The sequence below is a fragment of the Daldinia caldariorum genome, assembly GCF_022478825.1.
Source record: "Daldinia caldariorum strain CBS 122874 unplaced genomic scaffold F4812scaffold_9, whole genome shotgun sequence".
NCBI classification, from domain to species: Eukaryota; Fungi; Ascomycota; class Sordariomycetes; order Xylariales; family Hypoxylaceae; genus Daldinia; species Daldinia caldariorum.
The window spans coordinates 393,120-409,719 of NW_025953045.1; the positions used below are offsets into that span (position 1 = coordinate 393,120).

The 16,600-nt window shown below is 47.3% G+C and overlaps 5 protein-coding genes across 5 annotated transcripts; 2 read left to right on the forward strand and 3 right to left on the reverse strand.

The window, feature by feature from the left end:
* Positions 1 to 236: 236 nt before the first annotated feature.
* Positions 237 to 2,380, reverse strand: F4812DRAFT_471500 (carbohydrate-binding module family 18; the record flags this gene model as incomplete). The annotated part of the gene is made up of 4 exons (XM_047939098.1): positions 1,475 to 2,380; positions 1,239 to 1,406; positions 822 to 1,157; positions 237 to 723 (listed from the first exon to the last, which is right to left on the reverse strand). Exons 1-4 carry the CDS (start codon positions 1,849 to 1,851, stop codon positions 237 to 239), a joined length of 1,368 nt encoding a protein of 455 aa, XP_047789746.1. The 5' UTR covers positions 1,852 to 2,380.
* A 2,926-nt stretch (positions 2,381 to 5,306) lies between these two features.
* Positions 5,307 to 6,700, forward strand: F4812DRAFT_459539 (acid phosphatase/Vanadium-dependent haloperoxidase; the record flags this gene model as incomplete). Its single annotated transcript, XM_047937565.1, has 2 exons — positions 5,307 to 5,482; positions 5,569 to 6,700. 2 exons carry the CDS (start codon positions 5,307 to 5,309, stop codon positions 6,698 to 6,700), a joined length of 1,308 nt encoding a protein of 435 aa, XP_047789747.1.
* Positions 6,701 to 7,992: 1,292 nt separating this feature from the next.
* F4812DRAFT_396427 (casein kinase II, regulatory subunit) lies at positions 7,993 to 9,240 on the reverse strand. The gene is made up of 2 exons (XM_047932169.1): positions 8,736 to 9,240; positions 7,993 to 8,678 (listed from the first exon to the last, which is right to left on the reverse strand). The coding sequence occupies exons 1-2, from the start codon at positions 8,991 to 8,993 to the stop codon at positions 8,202 to 8,204; spliced, it is 735 nt and encodes a 244-aa protein (XP_047789748.1). The 5' UTR covers positions 8,994 to 9,240; the 3' UTR covers positions 7,993 to 8,201.
* Positions 9,241 to 10,512: 1,272 nt separating this feature from the next.
* F4812DRAFT_451265 (RIC1-domain-containing protein) lies at positions 10,513 to 13,913 on the reverse strand (the record flags this gene model as incomplete). The annotated part of the gene is made up of 3 exons (XM_047936185.1): positions 10,513 to 11,211; positions 11,259 to 13,430; positions 13,497 to 13,913. 3 exons carry the CDS (start codon positions 13,911 to 13,913, stop codon positions 10,513 to 10,515), a joined length of 3,288 nt encoding a protein of 1,095 aa, XP_047789749.1.
* A 361-nt stretch (positions 13,914 to 14,274) lies between these two features.
* On the forward strand, positions 14,275 to 16,587 carry F4812DRAFT_429476 (WD40 repeat-like protein). The gene is made up of 6 exons (XM_047934279.1): positions 14,275 to 14,665; positions 14,728 to 14,801; positions 14,934 to 15,172; positions 15,225 to 15,594; positions 15,650 to 15,694; positions 15,754 to 16,587. The coding sequence occupies exons 1-6, from the start codon at positions 14,553 to 14,555 to the stop codon at positions 15,915 to 15,917; spliced, it is 1,005 nt and encodes a 334-aa protein (XP_047789750.1). The 5' UTR covers positions 14,275 to 14,552; the 3' UTR covers positions 15,918 to 16,587.
* The last annotated feature ends 13 nt before the right edge of the window (positions 16,588 to 16,600 follow it).

The window sequence follows — 16,600 nt, forward strand, 5'->3', positions numbered from 1 at the left end:
ATATACATTATGCGCCCCCTACTATTGACTGTTGAGAATTACTAATATAGAGAGATGTTCTAACCTTGGTAGGAGGGCCTACCTAGGGATCTCTACCAAAGCATATCTATAGGTACATAGATACGCTTTGGTTTTGTGGAAAATAATATCCAAGTTCCATATCCCGAGCCTGTGCCCCAAAACATAGGTACACACCCACCCGGGGTGACAGACGACCAGCAAGCTACATATCCCCCCTACGAAACCTGCCTATACCAGTTCTGCACCGGATCCCCAAGGCAATCGCCCACCGTCACAGCCTTGTACCCGCGGCTCTGGATGCCCTTGAGCATGTACTCGGTGAGGTTGTGAACGGTCTGCTCGTGGATGTCGTGGGAGATGACGAGGGCGTCGTCCTCGTCGGGGGACAGCCCCACGAAAAACTGGTCGAAGTTGTTCTTGGCGTTCTGGATCAGGGTCGGCGAGTCGTTGAGGTAGTCGGCGGTGTCGAGGTCGAAGTAGACGACGTGGTACCGCAGCGCCACCATGTCGTCCTCGCACCCGCTCGCCCGCGTGCACGAGCTGTACGGCGGCCGCATGTACGTCGGCATGAACCCCAGGATGTTCCGGAACGCCATCTCGTTCTTCACCATCTCGTCCCGCCGCCGCGCCGACGTGATCGCGCTCAGGTCCGCGTGCGACCACGTGTGCGACGCGATCTGGTGGTTGTCCGTGTGCATGCGCCTATACAACAAGAAAAAGAAAATAAAACGCGTTAGAAATCCAATCTGCGAACTAACTAGTATAATTGGTACGTGGTAGGCACTGCTAGTAAAACTCACTTGATGATAGACGGCCATGGAAGACTCGCGTTGTCGATCTCGCCCTTGCCGTTATTATTCCCGGTGATGAAAAACGTCGCTTTGGCGCTATACCGCGCCAGGAGGTCCAACAGCTCGGAGGTGTATTGGCCCGGCCCGTCGTCGAACGTCAGGGCCACGTCGCCTTCGCGCTGGCAGTCGTAGATCCCGCCGCCGCCGACCGCCACGCTCCCGAGGGGCGAGCGGGTCAGCGTCGACGTGTTGGTGCCGCTTGGGCTCTTGTTCGCGTCGCACGCCGGTCCGTAGTCGAAGAGGCAGTCCGGGGCGTTGCAGTAATCCGGAGTGGTACCGCAGTATCTATCCAGCGGGTGCATGAGCAGCTGTGACTCTTATATAGCTCTGAGGGAGATGGGATAGGATAGGATGGGATGAGCTGACCCAGAAGCGGAACAACATTCCGTCGCACCGCACATCTGATCGTCAAAGTCAGGTCCGCAGCGCCCATCAGTGGAACTTCCACCGTTCCCGCCGCCTCCCGGCGAACATGTCCCAAAAGCAGATTGACATCCAACACCGCAATAGTCAGTCGAGTTACCGCAGTATCCACTAGAGACGGACAAGTTTCAGTCTATAAAGTCTAAGAAGGAGAACATCATCATCCGAAATCAACTTACTACTGAGAACAACAGTCGCCAGTCGGGCAGATATACCCATGCTCTCCGGCCCCCGTATTTCCGCACGTCAGATCCGGCGAGGTACCTCCGTCGCCGCCATCTCCCCCGTCCCCATTCCCGTCGCCGCCGGACCCGCTACACAGGCCGAACTTCTCCTGGCAGCCGGCGGCGCAGTAGTTTGTGCTGTTGCCGCAGTAGCCGTACTGCGAGCAGCACAGGTTGTCAGAGCACGTGTAACCCTTGGTCCCAGCCCCCGTGTTCCCGCACGTCAGGTCGGGCGAGACATCGCGCAGGCTGAGCGGCAACGGCGGCGGGACCGCCACAAGGGCGAAGCCCACCGTAAGTAGGCTTGCGAGAACGAAAGACAGCGAATACATTTTGTTTTCCCCTTGCACTGGTTGTTGATCCCTTCAAGCGAGCGAATTCATAAACGAATGTAGGGTAGACAGGAGAAGCCCAGCGAGCGGTGCTGGATGTCAGACGAAAAACGGAAGAGGGGGTTGGGCAACGGGAAGATTTATAGAGGCGTGGGAAGTCGGCCGCTTATAGGGTATTTTACACGAGTGCGGCTGACCATTCAGGGCGGCGCCATAATCGGATGGTACTGGGGGCATAAACTCTCCTTCTCAGCTCTCTTTTTTCTCCTCCCCTCTCGGACGACGGCGGCGCGCCACAGGGCAACAGGGCGTCGGGAATTACGACGCGGGGACAATAAGCGAGGGGAAGGGAAGGGGATAGGAGAGGAGCAAGGGGGAAGGCATCCCGACGAGATGTGCGCCGCGTGTGGAAAGGAATTGGATCGATGGACTCATGCAATGCATACACACATACATACCTACATTAGTTAGGCGACTCGGGAAATTCGAACGAAAAAGTATGGCCTTCGTTATTCGTGGCTGCATGAGAGATACCATACGACGGACCATATAAAAAGTTTTACGCCAATGACGTTGCTCGGGGAGAGCTAGTCAAGCCCGTATTTCCCTCCAACGTTGAGCTGAGTGAGCAAAAGGAGTTTTCTCGAACCCATGATGTGATAGCGGATCTTGGAGTCTAGATCGCCAATGTGTGAGGCTCCCTTTTTTTTTTCTTCTCTCTCTTCCCCCAAGTCCACCAGATCGAACCTGATGTTGCGTAATCTAGGATGCATAATAGAAAAAGAAAAAGGAAAAACTTTTCATGTTCAGTAGGCTATCAACAAGAAGAAGTTATCTGTGTTCAACGGGAAGCTGTCACATTTCACAGCAACTATACAATAACCTCAAGTCCTTACGCGTTTTTGTAATGTCAACATAATTGTTTTTTTCTCCTTTCAGCTCCAACTTTCAGTAATGAAAACAGTACAGCTCCCAAAACGGGTGATTCATCTCGCAGGTTTACATCGATATTTCAGCACATCACAGCTGGCCGACCTGCAGGTTACATGCATGCTCGAGGACCGGGTTGGGCTATCTGCTGACTCTGCCAAGCCGTTGTTGCAGCCACCAAATACGAGATCACATTGTTTTCGTCTCTTTCTCCCCTCCTTCTCATGTAGTGCTACGCGGAAGTGATAGGTAAGGTTGGAATGATCTTCTCTAAAAGCCCCTATTGTTACCTTAGAAAATGAGCTCCGATCCAAGGTGTTGTAGGTATAAGTAAGGGTCCTATTTCCTGTTAGAACTTGATATTGATCATGACTGGAGAATGAGGTGAGATGATGTTTATCTATCTCCAATGATAATTTGTCGAAAGACATGCTTACGACTTTTTTTTAATTAAAGAATACGGATTATATCAAATAGGTATGGCCATTATATCGCATGACGTCCATCATATAATAGTTATGTCCGATCAATGAGTGAAGGGCGAATGGGCGAATGAGTTGGTAATAGCTTTGCTGGTCATACACATACATAGTGTGTATCTAATATATAGAGAGTGTGTATAAGACGGGACGCGAATGCGAGCAAATACCTACTGACAAAGATCATCATTTTCTACCGACACCTTCCAGCAAAGCCTTGATCAAACGTTATGTACGCAATTGGGGCTTTTACCCTAAAGCCAAGGCAACCACAATATCATTTATATTTATATTTACATTTAATTTACAATTGGTATTTGATATATATGACATATGTAAGCGATAGAATATGAGATGACGCCTCTCGATGACCGCGAGCTGCCGAAGCCAAAGGACTCCAAGAGTGGCAGTAGGAGTTATCCCTGTATAAAAGTCGAGCTCATAGGTTTATGAACCACTATATATGCTTATGTACCTCATATGTGCGGAATACATACATACATATTAAATAGGCGTACTAGTGCAAGTATAAGCCACGCGAACCACGTAATGAGATGCGACTTGTGTTATGTTATTTGCCCCTGTGTGTCTTAAGTACAATACAATACATTGGTGTTAAGACTCAGGAGGTAGGAGCTTAGGAGGTTTGGTACCTGTAACCTTAATTTCGTCAGGTTACCTTCACTTTATTAATTGCCGGTAGTCTGTACTATGTAGAGTTAAAATAACCTCCCGCGCCTTGTGTTACGCCCAGATACTATGGTATGATGTAATGGCTGTAACCGTTTGAATGGCGTACTATGTACATAGGTAGTTTATGCCTTGCGAAAAAAGTCAATTCATACCTGTAGATAAAATTTGTACAATTTCATACTCTAAGCGCGCTCCTATATGAATAGGACGAGCATAGCCTGCTTTGTCGCAGCGTACATCAGATTTTAGTGTGTCATTTTGTATGTACAATACTTAAACACTTAAACGGGCACCTATCGCATCTTGCTAATGTAAGACATAGGACCTTGTAAATCGAAAACCCCATCTATTTATTCACTTTAGGTCGATGCGATCTTTTTTGTTTGTTACACACGCCATTTTTCTCTCTCTCCCTCTCTCCTAGATCTTGATTTTCTTTAATTACCTATTTTTTTTTTAAAAAAAAAGAAAAAGAAAAAAAAGAATCTGTCTAAGACCCGAAGCAGCACAGGAGATGCGCATGTAAATCCTGCGTAACGAAGGAAACAATTTTATTGAGCAAGACTTCTTCTAATTTACACAAGGCACCACTCTTATGCTGCCACTTAACCGTACACTGCCACATCTCCATTGTTCGACCTTGGCTACCTACCTAGTCTAGAATCTAATAAGATATAAACCGGAGCCAAGGGTGTCCCAAAAGGCAACGATATAAGGAAACCCGATCCGCGCGGCAAATCCGTACCAGCGCTCCAACCCATACTTTTCTTTAGTTAACCTTAGGTACTAACTAGTCAGTTATACATCCATAACTGGGAAATACCGTCAAACGCTGCTAAGCCAAGACCCTGGACCCACGAAACCTGTTACCTCATCGGGCTTGGCTCGTCTCGATTTCCCTATTTTCCCAGGTTGCTCCAGGGCGCGGCATAAGACGATCACTATTGGCATTCGTTGGTATTCGTTAGCAGCGAAACGCTGTCGTTTTGCAATTGGGCCGTTCGAAGTATTCCGGTCTAAGAAAGGAATACTTACCAAACCTAAGGTATCTCTCGACCCTCGATCCTCGACCCTCGAAGGGGGCAGTGACAGTGACCAAGCAAACCAAACAATAAGAAATTCGGGCGGCACTTTTAAACTTCTTCTCTCTCCACCTTCTCCATACATACAAATATCGTCATCTGATGTACACGAACACACACACACCTATCCCATATCCCATACTACATTATACATACTGGTATCCATCAAAGTCATAAAGGGGGAGAGCGGATACATTTCTTAATAATAATGCCCCAGGGCGACAGCGCCGTCCCGTCCATCTCTCCTTTGCTTTCCCATCCTTACAGCAAAATGGCAAACCACAGTACTACAGGCTTCATGGGCCGTAAATCTAAACTCAGCTTCATCGTCATCGGGTCCTACGTGTTCGACTGGTTAATACTCATAGCCGTTGGCATTATCGGCGTCATTCTGGGTAATGTCACTCCGAATAAGAGGCCATTTAGCTTGCAGGACCCTAATATTTCGTACGTGCCCCTGGAGCTGGACCCTCTTCGCAAAATTGTTGCAAAACCCTCACTACTGTGTATGTAATTCGCTAACCCGTCTGCAGCTTTCCCTTCACCGTCCATGAGACCGTAAATTCCAAACTCCTATTAATCTGCAACGCCGCTATCCCCGTCGTCGTCGTCCTACTCGTCGTCTTCATCTTCGTTCCCGGCCCCACCGTACCCAAGGGTACGCCCAAGTCCTTAATATGGAAGCGGAAACTGTGGGAGCTTCATACGGGTTGGCTGGGCCTGGCCCTCTCTCTTATATCTGCTTGGATCATCACGCAGGGCATGAAGAACCTCTTTGGCAAGCCGCGACCGGATCTGCTATCCCGATGTCAACCTGATCTCCAGAATGTCGCTAAGTATATCATCGGGTTCCACACCCCCGCGGACGACGGGTCGTTAGACGGCCCATATAATGGTCAGCTTGTTAGTGCGGATATCTGCAAGAACCCGGACCGCGCCCTGCTCGACGACGGCTTCCGCAGCTATCCTTCGGGCCACTCTAGCTCCGCAGCCGCGGGTTTGATTTACCTCTCGTTTTTCTTAGCCAGCAAATTCGCCATCACGCTCCCTTTCGTGCCGCACGACGCGGCGACGGCCGACACGAGCACCGTCACCGCTTTCCCGTCTCGGCTACGTAACACGGACACGTCTTACGAAGCTGTGCGAAATAACCAGGACCTCGACAGATCAGCTTCGCCTGTGGATCCGGCGACTGTCAAGCAGATCGGGGCCCATAACTCCGCTGTCCTCTCCACCCGAAGGCAAGCTGCCGCGCCGCCCCTATACCTGCTCCTGGTGACCGTCCTCCCCTTCTTCACATCCATTTTCATCGCCAGTTCCCGCTGGTTCGATTTCCGCCACCACGGATTCGACATCCTCTTCGGCTTCATCATCGGAACCATCTGCGCGTGGTTCGCGTTCCGATACTACCACATGCCAATCCGATCGGGAGCCGGATGGGCGTGGGGACCTCGCAGCCACGACAAGGCGTTCTGGGCGGGCCTGGGATCGTGGAGCTACGCGACGGACAAGAAGCACTGGGAGAGGCCCGGCGAAGGGATCGAGAGGATACCCGGCCACCACCCCGACGACATCGAGATGGGAATGCGGTACCGACCGAAGGTGGACAATTCGTCCCATGCGAACACTTCGGAAAATCCCGATCTGGTGGGCGACCGAATGTAACAGCAGAGGAAAAAAAATTCATATATAAACGGAGTTCTGTTGGAAGTAAGTTTTTTTATTTATTTTTCTGGCTGGCCGTTGGTCGTTCGGCGTACGAGGGTGGCATTTTGTATCGCACTTGTAAACGAGATGAGAAGGTCGCATATAGAAACGATAGGGAACAAACTGGCTGGTACATACATTATATGACTGCCAGAATATGAGAATGACTCGGACTTCTTTTTTTTTTTTTTCGTATTTAGCCCAAATTAGAGTTGTCCGGAATCGTAGCGACTGTAGTGTTCTGACAGGGTGAGAAGGGAGGTAGACATATAACTATCGCGTCGTGGCGTGTGCTTAGTCTACAACGGGATATAGCGGCTGCTCCCTTTCGTAGACATTTACCATTAACCGTTTCATGTCGCACAGCCCCTCCTCGAAGCTCAACGGCGAGTTTCTATATATTAGGTGTATATATATATCTAGCCGTCGTAGTAGTACTTGAGGAGATTCGGTCGACTTGACGCTGACCCCTTTTCCCCTGACGTTTCGTCCTATCTTCTGCCCATAGTTATAATAGTATTGACGCCGGTGTATTTATGACTTGCTAGGTTAGGTAGGTAGTCTGAAGAGAACCAATTTTTGAAATTATAGATTGAAGTCACGGAGAATCGTGTCCCTATATGTCTCTAACCTAACCTAGTTTTCATTGCTGTGAACCTTATGTTATCTCCTTCCACTTTTGGCGCGTAGATTCCTATCATCAGCTAAGGAGGTATATGCAAAGTAGCGAGTAGTTGCCTGCCCGGTAAAGAAAGAAAACAGAGCGCAAGTTCTCTCCAGCATGCTATGTACCTCTGCCTACCTTAGGCAGGTACATCTACATCTACATCTACAATGACATCACACAACTCCCAAGGCATCTCATCTTTATTTAATTTTTCAGACGCATTTTATCATATCAGGTGCCGTTCATCGCATAGGGCACTACCATGTACGGTATTTTCAATATATCTAAATCCACAGTACAATCACCTAAACATAGCAGCCTCGAAAAGCCTCTTCAATACCACATCGTCACATCATATAGCCATAAACACATAATCCCGGATACAGTAGGAGATGTATATTATTAGTGAGGAAGTTTATTAATATCCTGGGGGAATCTTGTAAAAAAACGCCATGGAATGACAGCCGAGTCCTTCTCAAAACGCCTGCATTAACAACATCAACTCTGCATCTTGACTATGAATATCGCCTTATACCGTCCACCTGTTTTTTTCTGGTGCTCGTGCCTTACATTAAAATCGTTGTCGTCGAAGGCATGGGACAAGACATCGTACTACACAAGCAGAAGGATTTCGTGCTTTGATTTGGTCGTAGGCATCGGAAAGGGTTCCCTTAAGGTTGTGACTTTTATACGGATAACTCCGATGCGCCATACGCTCTCGCATTGCCTGTCGATAGCTTAGGTTACGGCTTAGGTTACGCTCAGATAAAACGATCCGGTCAGAACCATAGCCTAACCAACAACGTGCATAGCATCGCCTTCCATCCCTTCGACTTCTATATCCTCCTCCTCCTCCTCCTCCTCTTCAAGATCCTCATCGCCCACGTCTTCATTAAAACCGCTCTCTATCTCCAGCTTCCGTAACCTTCGGAGCATATCTGCTCGCTGGGTGTTTTGCCAACGGATCAACGCGGCCGAGGCGTGTACCTTGAAGCCGTAGACGCGGGGTATGTATCGTTCGGCGGTCTTGGGGGGAACTAACGCTGGGTAGACCTGGAACATGATGTTGTGGAATGATGTGCCAAAATACGCGCCGTCAATAGCAGCGTGTCGTGAGGACTTCGGGTTGTAAACATCTTCGCATCGAACGCAATAAAGCTTCACAGGCTTTTGGTGGGGGACATCGGTCTGGCCCATCGGTAGGAGGGGGTGTGAATGGCAGAAAACTCGCGGACATTTACCGAAATCGGCTTTCTTGTATTTGTCGAGCTACAGATAGATAATTAGTTGGGCCATCCGAAATATAACAAATCGGCACGAACATACCATCTTTGCAAGGCCGCGAGTAGTTACAATGTAACGGGCATGTATCAAACCATACAGATGACGGGCTGATTTCTCAATAGTCTCCCTCATGTCATCGTCGCAGTCGAGATCGAACACGTCCGTGATAAGATCGAGGGCATATTGATAGTACTGAACTTCGGTATTGAGTCCGGTTAGGTTGAAGCGGTCAGTGAGGTAGTCCTCGTCGATCTCGCAGAAATACTCGTTTCCGCGCGAAGAAATAAACTGACGGCGCATGATTAGTACTAAGATAAGAAAAGAGTCCGACCGACAATATATTCGGAGAATCTAAGCTTAACTTAGGTGGGCGTGGATTGGGATTAGATGTAGCTCTAGTGAATATGCGCCCAAACTTCTTGTACTAACAGTTGACTGCCAGGCGAGGGAGGAGGATTGTGTAGAAGTGTCTGAATGTAATGGTGGTTCGGGGGAAGGAGGAAGAATGGGTGTAATATTGAATTCCCATAGAATATTCGATTCCATAATCAACACTAGCTAAGAGAAAAAGACAAAAAATAGACCGAGCATAATCTAATTCTCCTGCAAAGGACAGTAGAAATAGTACCGTCGTTTGGAAGAGGAGTTTTCCGCGAATCCGAATCAAATACGTGGGAATATCTGAACAATCCGAACAATCCGAACAAAGGACATCGACCTCGAACAAAAAGATATAAGGAAGCTATGAAAATTCCCCCAAAATAGAATGCGCTCTTAAGGAAACGTCTTGTACGATGAGGGGGGGAATGGGCTACCTAACAATCCACCCGCATACTCTGGTTGGAAGGAAGTTCCAAGGAACCACATGCACTTACCCAGTCTCGCCAATAGCTGGTGTAATCACTATCAGATTCGGAAGCGAACTCGTCCATCATGGCCACGTCGGGCAAGTTCTTTTTGACAAATGTCAAACGTTACCGAGTTTGCAGTCGACGCGCGACGTTAGGCGTGACGGGTGAGTAACCGTGGCGGAAGGGACAGACTAGGAAAGGGGTGGGAAAAAAAAAAAAAAGAGTCTCTACGATAATAGATGATACTGTTGGGTCGCGTCGTGTGGGAATACGGAGATGGAGGGGTTCAGGCGCAAACAAGCTTGCCAAAATTGATGAAAGGCCGTTAAGGTTCAGTGGGGCTGGGCTCTGTGGGCTAGTGGGGGGGTTCATACTGATTTCAGCCTCAAGCAGCCTCACTGTACATACATAATTCCAGTATATACCTAGTATTCCGGGGATGTGGATTCTACCTGCCAAAGCAACATCATAGTATCCAAGATACATACATACCTAACCTAGGTAGGTACCTAACCTAAGGTACATAAGGTAGGTACGATACCTACTACGTAATATAACATAATCAACCAAAATCAACCATAATTATTATTGGTCACACTTTATATAATATAAAATACCATAGGTATTACCTACCTCATATATGTACCTAGGTATGTACTTGGGTACGATAGAACTTCGAAATGACTTCCACCACCCCTTTTCAAATCAATATATGTATTAGACGCATATATTCAGACCTCATCTCCTTTGGGTAGGCTAAGTACGTAAGGCACCCAAGGTAATTTGATGAAAGATACCTATATAATTCAGTTACCTATAAGCAGACCAAGTCTGGGTCTGCATTCTAACCAGACCGAAGGGATTTACAATACAATCCTTTGGCAGCTAGGTAACTAGGTACCTAGGTAATATGAAGAATGTAACCCGCTTTTCGCTCGTTCCCTTTTATCCCAAACCCCTTTCTATCATTATATTGGACTAGCCGTACCTAAGCTGCTTATATCGCTTGTTGAGTGAGCGTCCGAACCTGTCTCCGAGTTCTGTCTCGCGATGCGGGAGCTGCCATTAGCTTTCCGCGGTGGCACCTCAAGCCTAGACATTATGTCAGTATCGTCTGACTCCTGCTTGACTCTGATATTGACTAGTTCCATTGCCTCTCTTAACGTCTCTCCGCTTTCGTCCATCGCCGCTAGAAATCGAGCCAATTCTTTACAAAGTTCCCAATCCTCTTCCCGGATTGCTCGAGAGAATAGCCGCACCGACTGTTCTGATGCTGCACTTAGTTCATCGAATGTGTGTAATATTAGCAAGTAGCCTCCTGCTGTTTTCAATGACCCGCGCTGAAGCGACTCTTCGAAGAGCTCTTGTGGTGGAGGTAGGTATGCAAACAGTGTTCTCCAGGATCTAACCTCGGTTTTTCTTGTGCATTGAACAACAATATCTAGATATTGCTTGAAAGATGATAAAAGAGAAAGCACCCTGGGAAGAAGGGCAGCCTCCGGTTTGGGTGCCGAGTCGACCTCCTCGTCGAGAACATGATGTAGTAGTACCTCTAAGGCGTGTGCAAAGTACTCAAGGTTTTGGTATTGTCGGGCTAATTTAAGCGCGGCGGCAGCGTTGTTTGTTGCTAGATAGAATCGTAAAATCTCGGGGAGAAAAAGATGAGTCTAGAACTGATTAGCGTGGCACGGGAAAGGATAAACTGTTTACGTACCCTGATGGAGAAACGGAAGAAAGAGAAACTGACGTCTCTTCGTTGGACTAGCTCGGGTTCAACCCCTAGTACAATTCCTTTACCTACTAACACGGAGAGAGGATAGAAGTCGATGGGCATGGAAACCGTAGATGGCAGTTCCTTCGTTGGCTCAATCGAGGTGGCTCGCAGAACTTCCTGGACATCGGGCCAGACTTTTAACTCCTGGCCTTCAAATACCCATAATGAATTTCGAAGGCTGTTTTCTTCGACTTCCGCAGAGAAATGCACACTAGACTCGCCCAGTATATTAACGGACGACTGGTCTCTCATGCTGACATAGAACTCTACGCTGTGAGATATGACGCGCATATCATATTTAAGCTGCCCTTCATTATTCACGGATGGTTGAAGGAGAACGAGTTTTCCATCTACCAGGAATAACACTGAGGCAAACGTAACGTCTTGTGAAGGATCCCCGTCCACCATCTGGTTCTCAGGTAATATCCAACTGAGGCCTCTCACTCTGGCAGGAGATCTGACAATACCGTGGAAAGCGATTTGCCCAACTTGTATGGGCCTCACCGCACCAGCGACGGGTGCAAATACAAAGTGGTAAAGAAGGTTATCGTAGGTGTAGACTAGTAGAGAATCTTCTCCGGACGGGGTAATCAAGACAATAGGTGCTGGCATTTGCTGAGTAAACATGACGGTCGAACTCTCTAGAGCAGCTTCTCTAGAGTATAGCCGAAGTTCATATGATCTATTCGCTTCAACAGCTGCTACGAGGATGTGCTGATACCAGCACATCCCACCTCTGACCTGAAACTCGTTTTCCATGGCCTCGTTCGCAAACGTCTTCCACCTACCGCTATTAACGCTGTAGTGCGCGAGTCCGCGTCTACCCGCGACCGCAACATATCTGCCATCGGAAGACACGACGGTACACTTGATCGGCCATTGGTTTAGAAGATAGTTAGCGGGGATCCTAGCGTTATGCCAAAGAAAAGGCTCGGCGGAGATACTGGTGAGATCTGGGAGATCGTAACCCCGGTAAACCATAACGCTAGACGAACTTTGTAGTACGGTACGGAAGAGGTTTGGAGGGGTGTAGCAACCGGTAACCGCGCTCCGTGCCATTTCAAGCAGCCAAATGGACTCACTTTGACGAGCAATCATCAAGATCTCGCAGGCCCCACCAATCCAACTGGCTTCTATAATGCCGCTTAACCATTGCTCCTGATTAGATGAAGTAATGGAGGGATTGTGGTAGAAGCTGTGGCTGGCAGTCTTTCCAAACACGCTCCACGTTGCCCATCCTTCTTCATAGCCGGCGAAAAGACAATACCCATCCGGGGAATAGCTCAGGGTTTTTAACGGACCTGCAGATTCGGACGAGACTGGTATTCTGTGGACATGAGACGGAGGGATGTTGCCAGCGTAATCCCTAGCAGAATATACGCGGATGCTTCCGTCAGTACACCCTACGGCGATTAGGGAGAACCTGGCATTGACGACTGCTTTAACAGCATGATCGCCTGCTCCAAGAGGCGAATGGAAACAATAACCTTTGAACAGTTTCTTCGGGTCCAACTCAGGATTGTTTTTGGCCTGACTAGCCGAGATTCTCTGAACAGCATATGCTTTGCCGTCGCTTGTAACCCATGTGGAGAGGTTCATGGGTCGATCATGGGTCATTTCTTTGATTGATACCTTCTTCTCTAACCAACCCATGCGGCTTACGAGCTCGGTGCTCGTTTGACTACCGCTGCTATCGGGAGTCCACTTGATGCATTGAACAGCCGCTGGCTTCTTGGTTGAGACAACTAACTCGTCATCCAGGGCAATCGCATGTTCAATGCCGGCGTCTACCTTGATCACCCTACGAAAACGGAGACTTATATCACGAACCCCGGCTCCTTCACCCGGTCCTAACATGATCTGGTCAGGTGTATTGTTACCAGGGCCTCCAAAGTGACTTTGTCGTCGCCTCTGGATATTACTATGATCCGAGAAGTGAGGTTTGTAGACGCGGGACTCGGCGTCGGTAGCAAGCGAATACGTAATTAGAAAGCCTAGACTTGTTTGAACGACGAAGATAACAGAGTCGGGTCTTAATAGGAGAGCGACATTGGTACCGTAAGACTTAATGGACGCTTCCGATCGGACGACAATGGCTTGGATGACAGTAGGCTAGGAGGGAAAAATTACCATGGTCAGCACGAAAGATTTAAGTAAAGCCTTGTATAAGGGACGAACTTTGGTCTGCCATATTGTCATGGTAGTGGCTGTAATAACAGCGAATAAATGGCCGGTCCTTGACACTTTTAAAGCCATAATTGGATCTCCAGCTGGAATAGAATTTCCAGCAGCCCCCGTAGGATGCTGATGGGAAGTAAAATGGCTGCCATCGTGATAGATATCATGTTCGACGGAGTTTATAGCTGGGGTAGCTGGAGTCCTGAGACCGGGCGTAAGAGGTGGTAGATAGTTGTCTAGTAAGGACTTGTCTTTTTCCTCGAGAAGCACGGGAGGGGGCGGTTCGGAACTCGAGAATGAGTCGGTATCGGCTGCGATAGAGGAGACGCCATCGTTAGATATAGCGAAGTTCGTCTTAGCAGAAGCTTGACTAGTGGTTGTCGCATAGATTCGAGGAGTTCCAATGGGCCAGTACATGGCTAAAACAGGCCCTAGGAACCTTCATCCGTTATGCCGCAAATATCGTCAAGTCATGGGTAAGGTACGATAAGAATAGAATATGAACGGCCAATTGTGCCGCTATGTGAGAACTGCGTCAGTTGGCAACATCTCGAGACGTGAAGATGGTCGAGCTTCCGAAGAAGGCTGGTTCGGGGTTGATACATAAAAGCACCTAAAAATATATAACTAATAAGTGCATTGATGAAGAGGTACGTAACATATCTTAGGCACAATATTATTTATTTAAGCGTACAAACGTACAAGCTAACAAGTAAACCCGTACCAAAATGACAAAGTGGATCCTTCACTTCCATTTACATACGTAATACGTACCTGAATCGAAGAAGGTAGTACTTAAGGTACCTTGTATTGTACCAGACGGCCTTGACTCCAGCTTTATTAGACAAAGCTTCGAACAAACAGTAAATTCAACGACTAAAATTACCTAACACAACTTTCGATAAGAAACATATAACTTCAGTATCTGCTAATTATCCGTCGAGATATAAGGTACCTAGTACCATAAAATACCATATTATGGTATGAAGTCATTTCTCTGCTCTGTTCGAAGTAACGCCTTACCCGCCATTATCAACTCGTGAAGTATCGAAGACAATGGCACGCATAGCACCAAGGACGTCGGTAGCGCCTGATAAATTCAAGAATTTACTTCCCACTTTGAAGCCCACTATTTACCACGACCCGGCAGTAAATAAGACCCCAAACAAGTAAGTTTTATTCTTGGTAGTTATACCACATAACTTGACTTTCGACTGATTACCTCTACCAGCATTCGCACGATCGCCTGGAATCCACTGGGCACTTATATTGCAACGGGTTGTTTGGATAAGACTTTACGCGTCTGTACGTGACTTATCCCCATTTTTATGATTTGATATTTGACAACAATACTCAATACCATCCCTTTAGGACATTATAATTGGGATTCTATCTTGACTGTGGTGGTGAATGCTAATTCTTTATTGCGGGTTCAAGGGAACGTGGACAAGCCTAATGTGCGCCAAACGACCGAGTTGAAAGGTCATACAGCATCAATTGAAAAGGTTGCCTTTAATCCCGTCAAGGAGCTTGAGTTGTGCAGTGTGAGCAGTGATGGAGTGGTTAGGTTCTGGGATGTCAAGACTAAGCAGGTTCTGAACGAGGTTAAGGGCTTGGGTGAGACCTTTACTTTAGCATGGGCTCCACGCGGCGAATGTGTTATTGTCGGGAACAAGGTAAACCAATCTCATACATCTTACTTTTCCAAATCCTGACGCATACCTTTAGGAAGATACACTTTTTGTCATTTCACCAACCGAAAGTACTCCAATCTCGTCACACCAACAGTCTGTACAGACGAACGACATCGCGTTCTGTTGGAGTGGTGAAAGGATATTTGCTACCACCGGAGATGGGAAAATCCGAATCCTCTCATTTCCGAGTTTCGAGCCTGCCTATCAGTTTAGCTACAAAGAGGGACCGGATGCCGAATTCCAGTTAACTGGACACACCTCGTCTTGCATATCTGTGGAACTACATCCGTACAATCGGTATCTAGCCACGGGTGGGACTGACTCCCTGATTTCGTTCTGGGAGACAACGGAATGGAACTGTGTCAGGACAGCGACGAAGATGATCGGCCCAGTCCGCACTCTTAGTACGTATAACGAAACTATACGGCATAAGCTATTCGCGCTAACTTTACGGTGTAGGTTTCTCCTGGGACGGTCTGTATATAGTAGGCGGAAGTGAGGAAGGTGAGTATCAAGCCATACTTTTGTTGAGAGTTTGACTAAATTTTGTTTACTGCATGCAGGAACTGGACTAGATATCTTCAACTCTGAAACTGGAGATCATCTCTGCACATACAAGACCTCAACAGCTTCTCCCGTCATCGCCTGGGCTCCAAATCGATATGCACTCGCGTATATCGACTCGGGAAGTTTACGAGTAATAGGAGCTAGCGCCGGAGGGAAGTAGGAAGTTTGGGTGCGAGTTTAATTGATTACTCGCTATGGTAACGGGTAACTAAGGAGAGACTCATACTATGAAGACTCAATTCTGGTCGACTAGTTGAACTGTATACGATGGATTTTAGGGGCACGGTAAAGTGTAGTTTTAAAACTGCGCTTGTTCATATAGACACCTACCTAAGGTATAAGGAGATAATATTTCGCCAATAATCCTTGAACCACCAGATGAAATAGCCAACTAGCAGAGACGGTAATTACTTTAATTAGAAACCTACTCAGGTTTTATGTACACCTGATGAAGAATTCTTTCTATTACACGCTAACTATCGTTAGCTGAACTGCAAACTACTTACGGTTGTCTACTTGGCATCGTTTAGATTTTTTCAATATTTTTTCTCTCCATCATTTACCATTTTAAGCTTAGATGTAAGCTTAACTTAGCATACCTACCTGAATAAGCTTTACGGACTCAGATATGACAATATGACAGTATGTATCTTCATGCTGCATACTTACATGTCTGCATGCATGGTAGTAAGGTCCGTGTAACGTTGTTTTATAGGAACTCTCCGCTAGTACGAGCGCCTCGGATGACTTTGAATATAATAGCCAATTAGATCCGATTACAGCTTACATACGCATATGTAAAAGGTAAGGGAGGCAGTATAGTGAAATAAGGATTGAAAAATT

What these genes read in the sequence shown, in the direction of transcription:
- F4812DRAFT_429476 (XM_047934279.1), top strand. Translation starts at nt 14,553, where the DNA reads ATGGCACGCATAGCACCAAGGACGTCGGTAGCGCCTGATAAATTCAAG. An exon ending in GTAAATAAGACCCCAAACAA is followed by an intron (nt 14,666 to 14,727) that starts GTAAGTTTTATT and finishes TACCTCTACCAG; the next exon opens with CATTCGCACGATCGCCTGGA. An exon ending in GTGTTATTGTCGGGAACAAG is followed by an intron (nt 15,173 to 15,224) that starts GTAAACCAATCT and finishes GCATACCTTTAG; the next exon opens with GAAGATACACTTTTTGTCAT.
- F4812DRAFT_396427 (XM_047932169.1), bottom strand. Translation starts at nt 8,993, where the DNA reads ATGCGCCGTCAGTTTATTTCTTCGCGCGGAAACGAGTATTTCTGCGAG. An exon ending in CTCGCGGCCTTGCAAAGATG is followed by an intron (nt 8,679 to 8,735) that starts GTATGTTCGTGC and finishes ATCTATCTGTAG; the next exon opens with CTCGACAAATACAAGAAAGC.